We start from the raw sequence: 19,505 nt of genomic DNA on the forward strand, positions 1-19,505 counted from the left end.
TGCCACTGTACAAAGACAAAGGGGATAAAGACGAGTGTTCAAACTAAAGAGGCATACGTTTGTTGAGTATTCCTGGGAAATCTTATGGGTATTGACTGAGAGGGTGGTGGTATGTACAGAGCATCAGATTGGGGAGGAGACTCTAAGAGCGCTAAAGAATGCGTGGAAACAGAAGTGGTTATCCGTAAGGGCGAAAATGGGTATGTTTGAAGGTACCGTAATCCCAACAATGTTGTATGGAGGTGAGGAATGGGCTACAGATGAGGATGTGTGGAGGAGGATGAATATGATGGAAAGGAAACGTAAGTGTATGTGATGCGAGTTTATATGATCGTGTAAGTACGAAAAGGGAAAGAGAGGTGCGGTAATAAAGAGTGTGGCTGAGAGAACTGATGAGGGTATACACGGGAAGAAAATGAGAGAGGAGAGGTGGAAAAAGAGGATATGCGTGTCAGAAGTAGAGGGAACAAGGAGAATGGGAGACCGAACTGGCAATGGAATGATGGTGTGATAAAGATTATGAGTGCTTGGGGCCTGAACATACAGGAGGGTGAAAGATGCGCAAGAAATAGAATTAATTGGAATGATGAGTTATACAGGAATCGAAGTGCTGTCGATGAACCAGGGACCATGGAGTGGCCGGTGGAAACACTGACAGGTCTGAGGGATCTGGATGAGGATAGGGAGCTGTGGTTTCGGTGGAATATATACGAGTTACTACGGAATGGATGCGAGTGAATGTATCCTCTTTACGTCTGTTTCTAGCGCTGGGGTCCTGGGTTCGATCTTGGCTGTTGGAGGTTTGTATATATATATATATATATATATATATATATATATATATATATATATATATATATATATATATATCACATAATAGCCTCCATACATTGCAGCAAGTGATCGCTCAGTCCCTCAGATGAATTCATCTAAATCCTTGTCAGCATCCGCCCCGAAAGCATCTTTGCATCGTGTCTTTACCAACCTTCCTGTGGACACAACACTAGAAATCATCCTCGAGAATGTCTTGAACCACCGTACCCGACTAGCGCCACCGATACCTCTTCATAACCCAGAAGGACGTTCTTGAAGCTGGCACTGTAGAGCGGCACCATTCGGTAGCCCCGATGGAGGACCATTCTGCCAAGCTGAAGGGGTGGCTGCCGACCTCTCCACATACAGGCTAGGAAACAAGAGACCTTCTGAGCCAGGGCCTTCCACTCAACACCTACCGTCGTTATGTTGACGTTTTCCCGGTAGTCAGGGACGAGAATATCAACAACTACTGAGCCAAATCATGGCAGAATCGTCCGTGCTTCAGGCTACGTATGTGACAAGTGAGTAACAATACCTTCCTCCTAGATAATAACACAGAGGCTCACAGTAGCGGAGATATAACAGGTGTGTAATGCAAGGCTACAGACGTAGGGACGTGCCCCAGTACGGACAGTGTATGCCACACAGGTACAAACTTAACGTCATCAGGACATACCTCAACACTACCTCCAAACACCGTTCATCTTGGGTCCTCCACCATCACGATATTCAAAGATGTAAACGATAAGTCCCAGTAAACAACAGATGATAAATGTTCGTACTAATAACAACATAAAGTTCCCCCAAACAAATCTTTCATACACACACCACCACCAACAATCAGGCACCACCCACAAAATGTTATCTATCAAGAAAAACCCCTGCTTACCAGGCAGGCCAGAGACGTCCCAAAGAATTAAGAGACACAGCACATCAGAAACACAACAGACAAGACAGACCTCATCATCTACAGAAGGAATGAAAACGTCAGCAACTTAATCATGAAAAACCATGACTTACAACACTGACCTGCAACACTCAAGTGCCCAATTCTCGTACCCGAATGAATATTGTCAACGTAAGTATGACGGAAATTATATCTGCATAACCAACATAACCCTTAGCTTGAAACCTCACATTACATCTACAATGAAGAACATGTGAGGGAACGTCAAAACATCTGCCTGAACCGACATCTCACTATCAGTACAAAAATGATAAAAAGTATTGCCAAGTTTAACAAGAAACCACACTCCCCCAAACATACACGTGTCATGCTTTTTCCCTACCGCTCTAGACGTCACCCATCACTACTGAAGGGAGAGGCAGGGGTAAGGTTTTTATGTCTAATCGTGGGTTGCTGATGTTCCATAGAATTACGTACACCCTCCAGCCAGGTGAGGATATTCCCTAAAGGGCCCAGTACTCTGTTCTTAACGCTACCTCGCTATCGCGGGAAATGGCGAATAGTATGAAAAAAAAATATATGTATATGGGAACTTCAGCGAAGGCCGCTAATGGGGAGGTGATAACAAGTAGTGGTGATGTGAGAAGGAGATGGAGTGAGTATTTTGAAGGTTTGTTGAATGTGTTTGATGATAGAGTGGCAGATATAGGGTGTCTTGGTCGAGGTGGTGTGCAAAGTGAGAGGGTTGGGGAAAATGATTTGGTAAACAGAGAAGAGGTAGTAAAAGCTTTGCGGAAGATGAAAGCCGGCAAAGTAGCAGGTTTGGATGGTATTGCAGTGGAATTTATCAAAAAAGGGGGTGACTGTATTGTTGACTGGTTGGTAAGGTTATTTAATGTATGTATGACTCATGGTGAGGTGCCTGAGGATTGGCGGAATGCGTGCATAGTGCCATTGTACAAAGGCAAAGGGGATAAGAGTGAGTGCTCAAATTACAGAGGTATAAGTTTGTTGAGTATTCCTGGTAAATTATATGGGAGGGTATTGATTGAGAGGGTGAAGGCATGGACAGAACATCAGATTGGGGAAGAGCAGTGTGGTTTCAGAAGTGGTAGAGGATGTGTGGATCAGGTGTTTGCTTTGAAGAATGTATGTGAGAAATACTTAGAAAAGCAAATGGATTTGTATGTAGCATTTATGGATCTGGAGAAGGCATATGATAGAGTTGATAGAGATGCTCTGTGGAAGGTATTAAGAATATATGGTGTGGGAGGAAAGTTGTTAGAAGCAGTGAAAAGTTTTATCGAGGATGTAAGGCATGTGTACGTGTAGGAAGATAGGAAAGTGATTGGTTCTCAGTGAATGTAGGTTTGCGGCAGGGGTGTGTGATATCTCCATGGTTGTTTAATTTGTTTATGGATGGGGTTGTTAGGGAGGTGAATGCAAGAGTTTTGGAAAGAGGGGCAAGTATGAAGTCTGTTGGGGATGAGAGAGCTTGGGAAGTGAGTCAGTTGTTGTTCGCTGATGATACAGCGCTGGTGGCTGATTCATGTGAGAAACTGCAGAAGCTGGTGACTGAGTTTGGTAAAGTGTGTGAAAGAAGAAAGTTAAGAGTAAATGTGAATAAGAGCAAGGTTATTAGGTACAGTAGGGTTGAGGGTCAAGTCAATTGGGAGGTAAGTTTGAATGGAGAAAAACTGGAGGAAGTAAAGTGCTTTAGATATCTGGGAGTGGATCTGGCAGCGGATGGAACCATGAAAGCGGAAGTGAATCATAGGGTGGGGGAGGGGGCGAAAATCCTGGGAGCCTTGAAGAATGTGTGGAAGTCGAGAACATTATCTCGGAAAGCAAAAGTGGCTATGTTTGAAGGAATAGTGGTTCCAACAATGTTGTATGGTTGTGAGGCGTGGGCTATGGATAGAGTTGTGCGCAGGAGGGTGGATGTGCTGGAAATGAGGTGTTTGAGGACAATGTGTGGTGTGAGGTGGTTTGATCGAGTAAGTAATGTAAGGGTAAGAGGGATGTGTGGAAAGAAAAAGAGCGTGGTTGAGAGAGCAGAAGAGGGTGTTTTGAAATGGTTTGGGCACATGGAGAGAATGAGTGAGGAAAGATTGACCAAGAGGATATATGTGTCGGAGGTGGAGGGAACGAGGAGAGGTAGGAGACCAAATTGGAGGTGGAAGGATGGAGTGAAAAAGATTTTGAGTGATCGGGGCCTGAACATGCAGGAGGGTGAAAGGCGGGCAAGGAATAGACTGAATTGGATCGATGTGGTATACCGGGGTTGACGTGCTGTCAGTGGATTGAACAAGGGCATGTGAAGCGTCTGGGGTAAACCATGGAAAGTTGTGTGGGGCCTGGATGTGGAAAGGGAGCTGTGGTTTCGGGCATTATTGCATGACAGCTAGAGACTGAGTGTGAACGAATGAGGCCTTTGTTGTCTTTTCCTAGCGCTACCTCGCACACATGAGGGAGGAGGGGGATGGTTTTCCATGTGTGGCGAGGTGGCGATGGGAATGAATAAAGGCAGACAGTGTGAATTGTGTGCATGGGTATATATGTATGTGTCTGTGTGTGTATATATATGTGTACATTGAGATGTATAGGTATGTATATTTGCGTGTGTGGACGTGTGTGTAGATACATGTGTATGGGGGTGGGTTGGGCCATTTCTTTCGTCTGTTTCCTTGCGCTACCTCGCAAACGCGGGAGACAGCGACAAAGCAAAATAAATGTAAAATATATATATATATATATATATATATATATATATATATATATATATATATATATATATATATATATACTTCTTAATTCAGTCATAAACTACTAACTGCGCACTTATGTTTGTTTTCCATTGTTAAGGTTAACAGTCCTGTAAATTCACTGTAAAGTACGACTTACAATCTTTTTTTTCTACATCAACCTTGCAATATAATTTATAGAATACCTTACCATTTTTGCTTCCCACAGAGACCCTGCCTTAATGTCACTTTCCTAGAAAATAAAACGATGGCACCGTAATTTCGCCGAAGAACATGAGTAACATTCTACAATGCCCGGGCTAGGCTGGCTCAGTCTCAGGTACACAGTACAGACGACCGACCGTCCTCACACCCTCACAATCGCTCATGATTCCCCGTGATCGTGGTCCAGTTAGACACCAACATAAATCATATGAGACACACAGACAGACAGACTCTCATAAAACACTGTTATAATAACAGCCTCTGCTGCGCTAGGGCCGAGTTAATCACACCGGTGGAGTCATCAGTGACGAACCTCCCCCCTTCCCCCAATTTCCTCCTTTAACGAACCGTCGTTGAGCATGTAAGGGGAACCCCCTGCCTCACTCTCCCCGCTGCAAACGAGGCAAACTAGCGTCCCCCAGCAGGGTAGGATCTGGCTCAAAGGATTTTTTTTATACAAGACCAACCAACGCTCTCCCTACCTCCATAGAAAGCTTTAGGGTGGTTATCCGAGTCAAGCTCATTTGTAAATAAATCTGTCTGAGTGACTTTCGCTGTACGAGGTAATTCGATGGTTATCCCATGCCACCGACCTACGTCTTTTGTGAGGTTAACACTGTCAGACTATTAGAACAACAGTCATGCAGGAGCTACAAACATCATGACTATTGCAGGAGTATCCGGACTACTGAAGGAGTATCCGGACTACTGAAGGAGTATCCGGACTACTGAAGGAGTATCCGGACTACTGAAGGAGTATCCGGATTACTGAAGGAGTATCACGATTACTACAGGAGCACCATGACTACAGCAGGAGTATCCGGACTACTGCAGGAGTATGAGGACTACTTCAGGAGGAGTATCAGGATAACTGCAGGAGTATGAGGACAAGAGTGGTAGTACCATAACTACTGTAGAAGCATCTAGGACGCAAGAATGTCTGACCCTAACCAGAGAGGAACAGCGAGAGGGAGTCAGCTAACCCCTAGCGAGTGAAGTCGTTATGGTAAGGGCCCGCCGGCCCAGGTGCTGGCTACCACAGGCCTCAGCCCTTCGTCAGTGAGAACATGAGTCACGCTTTTGGTTTCCTAAACTACACGCAATATCCTCCATCAGAACCGGTTCAGGCCTCCCCACACTATTACTGATCCCGACCAACCCATGTATCGTGATCGCTTATAATTTTCACTAGTCCTTTTGTTTATATTCCATTATAATTTTTTTCTTCTGTCGAGGTTGGTTTCATAACCACTTGTTGATCATCTCAGATTCCCCCCCCCCCCCCCCCTCACCCCCTCTCCTAACCTCCAGATTCTTCAACTCTTTTAAACACGATCCTCCAGCTCACAGTCAACACAGATCCCATAGCTTCACCTGCAGCTAAACCTACCAATACTGGTCAAGTTTCTGTTGTTAATGGAATGTGAAATGATAAGTCCAGTGACTATTGTGGTGATGTTGTGACTTAAAAAAAAAAAAAAAAGAAGTACTAGAATTTCAGGAGTGTTCGCCAAGTTTGGTTTGGTGAGGTAAAAGGCCTTCAGCTGTGCGAGTCAGATGCAAGGCATGTTGACTATATTTTTTGTTGCAGCGGCAGTAACATGGCTGGTGGGACGTCCGTAAACTTAGCTAAGTCTGGGTTGGTATGGAGACGGTCTTCTGTAAGTGTACTATGGGTTGGCAGGTCTGAGGACTTGAGGTTTGTGAGGTGATCAAGTTGTAGTAATGTTGTACATGTTGTTGGGGTAATGTGTAGGAAACGCAGTTCATTAAACCAGATGGATGTCTTTTTTTTATCTCTATGTATATATATGAACTGTGGGTCAGGTGAACAATAAATGAACTGTCTTTACAATGTGATGCGAGGTGATAAATGCATACACGTTTTGTTCTATTAATACTGGCTGTTGGATGTACTGGTTGTGGCTGTACTGGTCGTTGGCTGTACTGTTTGTTGGCTGTACTGGTAGTTGGATGCACTGGTGGTTGGCTGTACTGTTTGTTGGCTGTACTGGTAGTTGGATGTACTGGTGGTTGGCTGTAATGGTCGTTGGCTGTACTGTTTGTTGGCTGTACTGGTAGTTGGATGTACTGGTGGTTGGCTGTAATGGTCGTTGGCTGTACTGTTTCTTGGCTGTACTGGTAGTTGGATGTACTGGTTGTGGCTGTACTGGTCGTTGGCTGTACTGTTTGTTGGCTGTACTGGTAGTTGGATGCACTGGTGGTTGGCTGTACTGTTTGTTGGCTGTACTGGTAGTTGGATGTACTGGTGGTTGGCTGTAATGGTCGTTGGCTGTACTGTTTGTTGGCTGTACTGGTAGTTGGATGTACTGGTGGTTGGCTGTAATGGTCGTTGGCTGTACTGTTTCTTGGCTGTACTGGTAGTTGGATGTACTGGTGGTTGGCTGTAATGGTCGTTGGCTGTAACGGTCGTTCGCTGTAACGGTCGTTCGCTGTCCTGGTTGTGACTGTACTGACTGTTGGCTGTAATGGTTGTTGGCTGTACTGGTGAGTTACTGAAATGGAATGCGTAAGACAAGGGATGATATCTTGGTTGTGTTCGTAAGATGCGAGCCAGAACATCAAGCGATTTTTTTCTTTTAGCGTCCCATAGGTTGGGTAAGATCCTAAAATCCTTTAAAATCGATATTAAGTTGACAGGTCCTTCGAGTTTGTGTTGTGTCAGTAAAGTGTGGGTCGGGGAAAAGATTGTAAAACTTTTCGTCGTTATTGAAATCTGGGTCTGCGACTCCGCAGGGCCCGTGGTGCGTTCGTGGACCTGTGAGGTGGTCCGTCAGCAGACCCTCCCCGTGTTAGTGAAATGGTCATGGTCATGTACGTAGAATGTGTGTGTGTGTGTGTGACACTGAGCATCGATGTGTTGGTAAACATTATGTGGTGAGGAATGACGTATAAGCTCATACACCTACGATGATTTTGGTCACTGATATATGGCTTGGTAAGGCCCTAGATTACTGTAAATTGATGGTCGGGAATTAGCGTTGCAATAACGTAATATGAGCCGTAGAATGATCGAGGTTTGACGTGTGTTTGTTGGGAGGTTCGTAAACTTAATGTTATTTGATCTGGGTTGGTAAATCAATATTGTTGCGTCAGTTGGCAGATCAATTCTTAACGTGGATCAACCGCTATTTACAAGTGTCTGTTGTCAGATATGAACTTCTTACAATCATGATACAAGACATATGGAACTCCATCTAGGTAGCTGTTCAGGGAATAACATCTTACGTTCCACATTACGACCAACTAGTTGAAAAAAAAAAATGCAGACTTGTTCTAGTAATGTGCGTCAGTAGGTGTAATTGTCCCTTTAATGCGAATACAATATGATCATACAGTGTCTGCCACCTTCCTGGCATACTTCTAAGTACAGTATGATCATACAGTGTCTGTCATCTTCCTGGTATATTTCTAAATACAGTATGATCATACAGTGTCTGCCACCTTCCTGGTATACTTGTAAATACAGTATGATCATACAGTGTCTGCCACCTTCCTGGTATACTTGTAAATACAGTATGATCATACAGTGTCTGCCACCTTCCTGGTATACTTGTAAATACAGTATGATCATACAGTGTCTGCCACCTTCCTGGTATACTTGTAAATACAGTATGATCATACAGTGTCTGCCACCTTCCTGGTATACTTGTAAATACAGTATGATCATACAGTGTCTGCCACCTTCCTGGTATACTTCTAGTTTGACGTTTTTCTACGTTGGTTACACGACTAGTAGTGTGGCTGAGCGCATGCGTAGGCATGATGAGGTCCTATGACGTGAAAATGTCTGGGATGTCTGGCATGTGTGGATGACGGCTACGTGGGGACACACAGGTCGAAACCAGCTGGTTGTACTGGTGTGTATGTTGTGTCCAATACAGCCACAACCAGCACATCCAAGAGACAGTACAACAACCACAACCAGTACAGCCAATAACTACTAGTACAACAAAAACAACAACCGGTACAGTCAACAACAAGTAAAGCCAACAACCAATACGTTACGTCACCGATGTAATCACTATGTAAACAAGTCGCACGACCCAGGCTGGCCCTTACAAGCGACTTGATCATATTACGTAAGGGTACAAAATGCAGCCTGCCATCCCATGGGTATGTAATTAGGGACAAAATCATCCACATTTCACGTAAACAAGTCACCCTTAACCCACAGCCACACCAACAATGGATGGGAGATTAAAATTGCACCCCAATTAGGAATGGTAATTAGGCCAAATCCTAAATATTCTAACCATACACACCCCCATTAGGGAGCCAGTCCCTCCCGAACTGTGTGTGTGTGTGTGTGTGTGTGTGTGTGTGTGTGTGTGTGTGTGCATTTGTTTGTTTTAGGTTTATGACGTTGGATTTAATGGGTTTCGAGTGGTGGATATTACTAAGCTGGATCCTTTATCATGCTCGCCACACAGCCAAAACAATACACTTTTACAACCCTTTGTTCCATTTTTTTTCAAACTCAATTGTACAAATTACTTTTTTTGTGTCACCTATGCAACAAAAACGCATCAGACTCGGGTATCTGTGACCATATTATGGTTGGATCTAATGCGACATATTACCATCAGACACACGTACGTCAAGAGGATCCTGTGGTGCTGGTGGACCCCGGGTTTCGCTGGCGATGGAGACGCCATAAGGCCAAGCCTCCAGCTGCCAACACACACACTGTATGGCGCAGGACGTGCTGCCCTTTTAGAGGGGGTGGTGCGTCACCTCGCCGTGGCACGCAAACGCTGACGATATTTGCTACTTCAAAGGCCGCCATCATGATCGGAATACCTAATCTAGGGCCAGGCCTCGAGTGAGGGGGGGGGGGGGAATTAAAGTAATGGAAGACTTGAGGAAAAGTAGGATTAAAAGTAGTGAAAGAATGGTAATGAACGGAGCGAGTCTGAAATCATCGTCTTCATCACACAAAGCAAGACCAGAAACCCTGACGTGGAGGGAGGACGATGGCTTGTGAGATTACTACAGCCTCAAAGGACAGTACTGTGGTACTTCCTCTGCAGACAGCAGCCGCCCAGGGAAGTACTACCCTCCTGACTTAACGAGTGTTGAGGTGATGCCTGGAACCATCTCACCCCCTCTGTGTCTGCAAGCTGTACACAGCAGCTGACCTGGGGAGTTTTACCGCCCCGAGTTAACAGCTTTGAAGCGAGCCTGTGAACCATGTAACATCCTCCATGTGACGATCAGCCAGTCTTCGCTTCATTAAGGCGAACCAACCAAACGAGACTACACCTCCTCCTCACTCAGCCATCCATGATGCAGGTAGCCCCCCTCACCTCCTTCCTTATCAGTGTAATGACAATACTGACGGAGAGGAGAGCGCTCTGCACCTGGCTGCTGGCGATGATAAGTGATAACTTCATCCCGGGCTCAAGAGCTTACGTCCATGTAGACGATATCTTGGTTTCTTGTACTCCTGCGTCCATGACCTCCTGAAAGGGGCGTCAGTCCTTTGGGACCCTCATGCTCGAACTGGCAACCATGGAGACCAACAGACGTAATGACGGTGGCGGTGGCAGCTTTGAGCTTGATTGTGGAAGCGACGCTCCTTTCACAGCACCACAGATAAGCTTGCATAACAAAAGAATATATCACAAGTTACTGGATATGGAGCCATCACTGTGTGATCTGATCGGCAGGTCAGCATCTTGTGTACTGCACGTACAAAGAAGAGCAGATGGACATAAGAGATCATAGGTACTGTGGCAAGGAAGGGTTTGGTTGGGAGGACTATTGTTTAGCCCGCAGCTCCTCCTGTCCACCGATGTCGTTGACCTTGCAGTTCACTAGAGGCACGAGTGATGAAATAACTGCGACCACTTGTTATGCAGACCTCTGTATGTGGAGGGTGGCGAGGCTCGCCATAGCCGTGGCATTTGATGGGATTATAGAATCTAGGCTTCTAAGCCAAGCACTGCAGCTTTTAGACCGTGGAGACGGGGAAGCGGGAGGAAGGAACGGAGAAGTGGGGATAGAGACAAGGAAGTATGAGGAACAGACGAGGAAGCGGGAGGCAGGACGGGGAAAGAGAGAGAGGGGGGAGGGACGGGGATGTAGGAAAAGGACAGGGAAATGAGAGAAACGGAAGAGGGTCGTGGGACAGGTTAGCGGGGGTTGGGCTATGGGAGTAAATGGGAACGCAAAAATAATAGGAAACCTGATGGTTCACGTCGGGGTCACACGCAGAGATGATCTTTCCTGTGGTACAAACGGCATAGCAAAGCAGAGGGCACCTCCCCATCCACCTCTCCCTCCCTCCGGCAGGGGGAAAAGATGAGATAATAACAAGCAGCACTATGGTATAATGTGGACTGGAGAAAGATCGGCTTGATGACATCTGCTGCGTGGCTGATGTAATAGTAACCTGGATCATTATTTTCTACTGATATCAGAAGCCAATGAAGCCTCCGTCTAGCGTGACTTTCAACTGATTGATAATGTCTGGGTTCACGGCTCCAGGAGGCAGCCTGATTCCAGTGTTCCACGTATGTGTAAGACGCTCGTGGCCTCACTGCTCCTCCGCTTTCCTGGTGTCCTCATACGGTCATGTCAGGGGACGGAGGATCTGTCCGAGGTGCAGAGCCTGTCCTGTGATGTGGCACTGGAGGTGAAGCGGTATTGTGAAGGCTCGTGTCAGGTTACATAGGCCTCACAAAGCTTAGGTCTGAGAGAGGGGATTGGTGTGGACGGTTCTCCTCGAAGTGGGAGGAGGGATGGGGAAATGGAAGGAGGGATGGGAAAGTGGGAGGAAGGACACGAAACTGAGAAGGAATGGTGAGAGAAGGAACGGGGAAGTGGGATAAGGGATGGGATAAGGGACGGGGTAATAGGCTGAAGGGCTTGGAGTGGATGGAAGGATGGGGATAAGAGGAGGGACGGGGAGGTGGATGAAGAGATGGAGGAATGGGAGGGTGGGAGGGATGGGGACAGAGGAGTTGGTGGGAAAACGGGAACTAGGAGGGATGGGGAAGTGAGAGGTGTGATGGGGAAGTGGGAGGGAGGTCAGAGAAGTGGAATAAAGAATGAGGAAGTGTCAGGAAAGTTCTCTCCTGAAAACTTATGATGTCCCAGGAGCACATTGAGCTCAACGGAGCGCTGAGCCTTCAGGTGCACTGAGCACCCACGAGTGCTGAACCTCCAGATGCACAGTGCACCCAAGGAGCGCTGAACCTTCCGGTGCACTGAACACCCACGAGTGCTGAGCCTTCAGGTGCACTGAACACCCAAGGAGCGCTGAGCCATTTGGCGCACTAAGCACCCACGAGCGCTGAGCCTCCTGGTGCATTGAGCATCGACGAGCACTGAGTCTCCAAGTGCAATGAACCTCTAAAAGCACTAAACGCCGAGTCCACAGGAGCGGTAAGCCCGTAAGAACGCCGACTCTCCAGAGGCACTGATCCCCACGCCCCCAGGAGCGCTGAAACCCGGATGAGTGCTGAGCCTCTGGAGCAATGAGGCCCCAGGCGCGCTGAGCCCCTCTAAGCCTACAGAAGCGCAGATACCCTACACACACACTACGCCACAGTGGAAGTCTTGTACTGTGTGGTGCTAGTGGGGCGCGCCACCCCCCAATCCCCCCCCCCCCTCCCTGGAACTATGGGAGTGGACTTACCTGGAGTGAAGACAGAGGCGGTCAAGTGCTGGTGCGTGTGCAAACACTCTGCCGTGCGAGAAGCTCTGCCCGTGGGATATATCCGACCACATGCTGAGCTCACCCCAAGCCTGCAACCACAACCATTATGTCAGTACGAAATAAAGTTACGGGCCAGTAAAGTCCACATGGGATAATACAGGACAAGTAGCTGCTGAAGGCTTGCTTAAATGATGGTAAAACAATAGGACTCAGTTATCAGAGGAATCTTGGTTGCTACAATGTGATCCAGGATGATGATCAAATGGAAAATATACTATAAAGTGTAAAAGCCATTTAATTGCATGCATAAAAGTCATCCACTGAAGGTGGCCTTTTAAGTTTGTTCAGTTACAAAAATAAAGGTTAGAAAGCTACATCTGGTACATATGATTATTCATAAATACAGTTTGTATATAAAGGTCATACGCTATTTAAGGTGCTGATCAGTAAAACTGACTTGAAACCAATAAAGATCACGACGTCAGTCAATGTTTGGCTCAGTATGAAGTCATATACTTGTTTACATATCCAGATTTTAGGAAGAAGTTCGATGAGGAAAAAAAAATAGTTTAGTGTTGGGTCACCTCATCATCGGACTTATCGACTTTCCCCAAGAAATATAAATGCTTGCAGATATCGAGGTACCTGACGAATATCTGTTCTGATTTACGAGAAGACAAATTTAAATTTTCCCGCAGATGATCCATACTGCAGGTATTGCTGGACGCCAGACATACGCTAACGACAGACTCTCTCACGAGAACGCTTCGTAAATTTAGTTTTAATCTGTAATGTCATCTGAGATGAAAACCAAAATATAATCTTGAAGCTATCCTTGATAATAAGCAAGAACGAATGACGTTAAAAATATGGTAAAAAGAAAGACAAGAAATACATAAAAACAAAAAGAATAAACGCGAAAACAAAGAAATTATCGGGAAACATCACTGACCTCAACACAACCACGTCTGATCATTGTCAGGTTTTCAATTGAAAATTAAGATTCATCTTTGCGTTTGCCTGAGTGAATATTTATACGAGTCAGGATTTGTAATAACTTTCATTATTCTACAGGAACAGTCGGTAAATTCAGTAATAATTCAACCCAAGGAAAATAATCAGTCGCTAGATGCCGTTTGCACAGTAAAGTTGCCATAGCATCGGCAAAAACAAACAAAAAAAGTCTTGAACTTTGATGATTAATAACATTTAAATTAAAAAAATCGGTCGATCAATACTAGTGGTGTAAGTGCATTCATTCTCAACTTCCTTTATCATAACGGATAAAAAATTGAGCAAGGTCAAGAATATGTAGGCGACACACTACGAAATCAAGAGAACCTACGAAAAACGTGACCCAATGTCCAATAGCAAGCGAGATCGAGATGTGCTGTATTTTCGATATTATAGGAAAATAAAAATTTATGGCCAGTTGTTTACAAGCAGGTCTCAGGTGGTGTGTTTGCCCAGGAGCAACGAACAAACACAACGCCCAGCAAATGGCTGGAAACACGTTTGGCAAACGTTTCAAACGAGGGGGGGCGCCAAGCTGCAGACGACAATGCCTTTGCTATATCACAAACTGTACTGCTGAAAATACAGCAAATCACGACTGCTTGGAGAAATCAGGTCAGGTTTTCATAGGTTCCCTCCACTTCTAGACGTGTCTCGTTTAGTTTTACGTTCACCCCACATGACAACTGAGCCTCCGAGATCTCTCTCGTTTAGTATTACGTTAATCCCACATTACCACTGATCTTCTTAGATGTCTCTCGTTTAGTATTACGTTAACCTCACATTACCACTCATCTTCATAACCCACGCCACAGCTGACTTATCAAATACTTAAACGTAGAGGAAAGAAATAATCCCAAATCACGCTCCTCCGTCGTGATTTATTATCTGCAATAAATCCAACCATTCCATAAGACATCCTATTCCATTTCGGAGTTAACTAGGTCACGGCAATAGGGTACATTTTTAACAACCTATCTGCTAATCAGACCAACCGTTCGAAGTAATTGCAAATATTACGTAACCGTTCTAAAGTCGTTGTAAATATCACGTAACCGTTCTAAGTCGTTGTAAATATTACGTAACCCTTCAAAGTTGCTGAAAATATATAACCGTACCAAGTTGTTGTAAATATGAACTAGACGTAATAACTTATATCTTTGTTTGCTTGGTGGCGTCAGCTGGAGGCGGGGAGTGCGACCTTACGTCACATGAGCAAGGCTTCACACAGCGCCTGGACGGCATGCTCGCCAGAGGACAAGTCTCACACGATCATGAGGCAGATGTGAGGAAGGATACAATACGAATACAATGGATTTAAGACAATTAATACACGTCATTCTACCATGAACGTCATGAAATAAGTATCTAAATACTTCTAAAATATATGGTTAAAACATGTAGTAACGAAGGATTTAAGGGAATTACTTGCGCCATTTCATTAATTTCTTTAAATTAAAAAGGCAAATTATTTGATAGTAGGAAGCGAGAAATTCGTGATGGAAGACTGAGTTGGTTAATATAGAAGGGAGGGTTATGAAGCTCAGGGAAAGTGGAACACTAAAAATACCGGGGAAAAAAACCCATAAATCAACAGAGCACATGAAAACCGTGGCTGTCTTCCTCGAGCAGCCGAAATTTACCCAATTTTTCAAAGTTATGGTCAAAATTTATCAGTGACACAGTCATCTGTTCTATCCCGCCCATATATAAGGTGCGCTCCAGCCAGTCTGTTTGCTTCTCGTTCGAACTCAGCGACCGAATCTCCGAGCGACTCGATCGAAGCCCGAGATCATAGCAACTGTATATCACTTCTTTCTTAAATAACTACGAAAATCAAGGTGACTCTTGGCTACCATGGGAAGTTAGGTGAGGATTTTATAGGTTCTGTACAGAAAAAGTGAAAAGAAATTCTGATGAAAATTAAATCAGGAAACATAAATGTATTTAAAAAGTTGCGGATGAAAAACAGACGATAAAAATCATGAAATCCATTGAAGAAAATGCGCTCTTATTAGTACTTGATCTATGGATCATAATGTTAGGTTGTAGTGCTCCATCTTCACCCACACATCTACATCCACACCCAAACACCTACCATCCACACCCAAACACCTACCATCTACACCCACACACCTACCATCTACACCCACACATCTACCATCTACCCATACATCTACCATCTACCCACACACCTACTATCTTCCCACACACCTACCATCCACACACTGGTACCTGTATAGTTTAAACACAGTTTAGTTTTCAAGTATTTGTTTAAATTTAAATATTCACTGAAATATCTCATTTAATCAGGGAATCCAGGCGTGTGTGTGTGTGTACAAGGCAGTCAAAACTGTCCTGAATAAAATATGTAGAGTTTGCCAGCCTGGAGCAGGCGGGGCTCAGATCATCATGTGAGGGGTATAAAAGGGCGGCAGGAGATGAACTACAAATAACGATTCTGTTTGGAAACTCATTTGCATACGATTATGGAGGTGTGTGTGTGTGTGTTCTGGGTACCGAGATCACAAGAGGAGTTGTGATGTAGTTATACAGTAGTCTAGTAATACAGTAATCTCATTACACTCAAGAGCTACTACAGTAACGTGAGGAGGGGTCACACAAGTTACGAGTCCAATACACTCTAGGATCGAGTGTGTGGCAAGTTACGAGTCTAACACACTCTCGGATCGAGTGTGTGGCAAGAGTTACGAGTCAACACACACCAGGATCGAGTGTGCGGCAAGAGTTAAGAGTCCAACAAAATCTAGGATCGAGTGTGTGGCAAGAGTTACGAGTCCAACCCACTCTAGGATCGAGTGTGTGGCACGAGTTACGAGTCCAACCCACTCTAGGATAGAGTGTGCGTGATGAGAAAGAACGAGTCTGGGGAAGTCTACGTGTGGTACACCTCCCACGTGGGACCCAACGGTACGCCACCTTCACCATCCCCTTCGTGGTACACTGGACTGGCACCTGCTCTGGTGGACGGTACACCAACCCCTTCGTAGTACACTGGCCCGGCACCTGCTCTGGTGGACGGTACACCAACCCCTAGTGGTACAATGGCCCGGAACCTGCTCTGGTGGACGGTACACCAGCTCCTAGTGGTACACTGGCCCGGAACCTGCTCTGGTGGACGGTACACCAGCCCCTAGTGGTACTCTGGCCCGGTACCTGCTCTGGTGGACGGTACACCACCTAATCTATTTACATTATTCATATGAAATCACGCCATGATTTTTAACTGATATCTTATATCTTATAACAAATATCACCTGTATGTAGAAATAGGACAAGCAAGTGTAAGTCCCTATTTTCGCGATAACAAGTTTACGAAACATCTGCACAACACTTAACGTGCGGAAAGGACATTTGGAAAACTCACGAGGAATTGCCATTTATCAGGTAATGTGTAGTTTTGAAAGAAAGCGAAAGGGTTGTCTGACATCGGCAGAAATATTGCAGAGATAAACATTTGAACAGGTCAGCAATATATTCTAATCATCAGGATAACGTTATTTTGTTGAAAAGGGAATCATCAAATAAGTACATTATCACATTCCTTCAATTACTGGTTATTGGAGCACATTAATGACAGTGATGCTACAATGATAATGTAAATTCGATACGTATAACAACGGAATCAATCTCGAAATCCAATAAGGCTGTTACGGCCATCCGATTCGTCAACGACCACATAAAGAAAACGAAACGCAGAAACAATAACGAAACTTCACACGAAAACGCGAATGAAATATAATCAATAAACTAAACTGTAACAACAACGGTTTGGTTAGTAATGGCAGTCAAGATGTTGAAACATTTTTTTTACTGCTGTTTCGTTATACAATAATTCAGTAATTCATTCTCTTTTCAAGCAAACTTTTAAGATAATCACATTTTACTAACAAAAATGAAAGTTCTCGAAATAAACAACAAACAATAGGAAGCATCTGATGATTCCATTTAGGAAAATTCCATCAGGAATTTGTTCAAAATGTTTTCATCCTGTTTCAAAATGTAGTGTATGGCAAGTACATCAATAATCTCTTAACTGTACACTAGACAGTTATTCACGTCAAGAGCTTTCTACGAGAAAAACGCCCACAAGATAACGTCAAATATTTGGTCTGTATACCGACGAAAAGATGGCCACATTCAGGATCCGACAGATGGTCCAGTAAGGAGTTCGTACTACCAGCTAGATCCCCCACCCCTCACGCCACCACAAACCATCAACACAAAAGGCTTGGTCGTCCATCTATATAAATCCCTCTAACAACCATCCTACATAGATGGACGCACAGTGTGTCTACATAGATGGACTCACAGTGTGTTTATATAGGTCAAGCAAGCACTAATTAGATATCATCCTCACCATAGTGGCCACGAGCGACGGATATATTCCCTGTCTGGACACTGACCTCCTTCCTCTATGGCTGGTAGCTCTTGCTCCGCCGACTCGCCCAGTTGAGGGTTCAGAAGCCGTGATACGGGTATCAAAAGCTGCTTCGAGCTGCTGTGGTTCGGGACAATGAGACTGTCGTTCGAAGCTTCGTTTGTATATTGTGGAGTTAAATGGCTGTCAACAGCTTGTGGTTCCTACGTCAGAATCAGTATCACACGTCACACATTCTGGATACAACAGTTTAATGAAACCTTCTGAGTCGAGTTTACGAAACGTTATAACATGCTCTGACCCGTCAATTACGAAGCATCAGGATTCAACATGCGAATATAATCAGAGGTTGGGAACTAGTGGCCACACGACTGGCAATTAAAAACTATTGGCTACGGCCAAAGTCTAGAAAGAAACGAATTACTTTATTGGTTGAGAAGCTGTCCAAGGTTTCGGATCATAAGGCCTGTCGCCAAATGGAACTTAAAAGAGAGGCAACGAACAATAAATGACTAGTTTCTCAATACAGCAGGTTTTACTATAAACTATAAACACAAATCAACACCTTGATCATATTTCTACACAACCCTCTAATGTGTTGATCAACCTTTCGTCGGAGTAGTGGAAGGTGTTACACGTATCAGAGCAGTGTATCGGAAGGTGCTACATGTACCCGCACAGTGTAGCTAAGGCGCTACACTTACCCGAGCAGGGAAACAGGGCTTTCGTGTGGTCGGTCACCAGCGTTGGCAGTGTGGCCAACGCACAAAGAACACTTACATCTCTCCACAGCCGTTGGAAGGACTAAATCGTATATATATGATCACTTCAAGTTCTCTTGTGGTTAGGTTATCTTGTGATCCCGCACAAGGGAGGCCCGTGCTGGGAACAGCTGTTGAAGACACACAATAAGTACCCGACCTACAGAGGGTGTCCACGTTTGGCCGGCGGCGCTCCTCTGCTCCGGGTTATGCTACCGAGTTATATTCACGACTCCAGGATATGATGGGTCCACCATGGTGGCTTCTGGTTGTAAAATATCTATAGACAAAATTTTCGAGAGTAAAGATATGTCTGCAGACACGGGAGGGAATCACTACCAATCATTTGTAGATGATGACAAACGGAATGTGAATCGTATTTATAACAAATTCCTGACTGATCATTCCCAACTAAATGCTCCGGCTGCACCTCTGAACACAAAGAAAAACGAATCTTTCATAATGTTACGTAATATATCATAGATACAATCTTATATCACTTAAAAACAGCTTATTCAAATTATGAGCGCACGTCAGCTGGGGCGGGTAGAATATATCGGTTCAGAAGATTTGAGTCTAATTTGGAAATGTACTTTTAGTAAGATTCAGTCAGACAGAATCTTTGATGGTACTGACGCATTAGACAGTCTAGCTGAGCGATACTTCCACATCAATTTAGGTAGCGCTGCGGTAGCTGGGCGTCAGTTACCCTATCCCTCCAGCACCACAGCGCCACATGACGCCGCCAATTTACAGAAGAAAAAAATCACTTAATAGGAAGCTTCTCTTTTTAGAAAATGAGAATTAAGTGACTGAGAGGAGTCTTATACTTACAATGAAACACAATACAGCCATTAAATCATCTCTACACCTAAAACCACTTAAAACTTTAGGCTTACTTTTACTTACTAAATAACAAATACAATAATTAATGAACAAATGAGGATAA

General features: G+C 44.6%; 1 protein-coding gene across 3 annotated transcripts in view; it reads right to left on the bottom strand.

Moving 5' to 3' along the window:
* The window catches only part of LOC139756003 (uncharacterized), an 82,716-nt gene extending 63,985 nt beyond the window's left edge, over nt 1–18,731 (bottom strand). The window contains exons 1-2 of one of the 3 annotated variants that reach the window (XM_071674930.1): nt 18,576–18,731; nt 12,359–12,468 (exon numbers count right to left, since the gene is read on the bottom strand). In XM_071674930.1, coding sequence (XP_071531031.1) covers nt 12,359–12,450 — 92 coding nt within the window. In that variant the 5' untranslated portion in view covers nt 12,451–12,468; nt 18,576–18,731. Of the gene's footprint in view, nt 1–12,358; nt 12,469–17,774; nt 17,892–18,499; nt 18,523–18,575 lie in introns of those variants that run through there. The other 2 variants (XM_071674931.1, XM_071674932.1) reach the window with 2 other exon arrangements.
* Between the last annotated feature and the right edge of the window lie 774 nt (nt 18,732–19,505).

The sequence above is a fragment of the Panulirus ornatus genome, chromosome 20 (genome assembly GCF_036320965.1).
Source record: "Panulirus ornatus isolate Po-2019 chromosome 20, ASM3632096v1, whole genome shotgun sequence".
Taxonomy (NCBI): domain Eukaryota; kingdom Metazoa; phylum Arthropoda; class Malacostraca; order Decapoda; family Palinuridae; genus Panulirus; species Panulirus ornatus.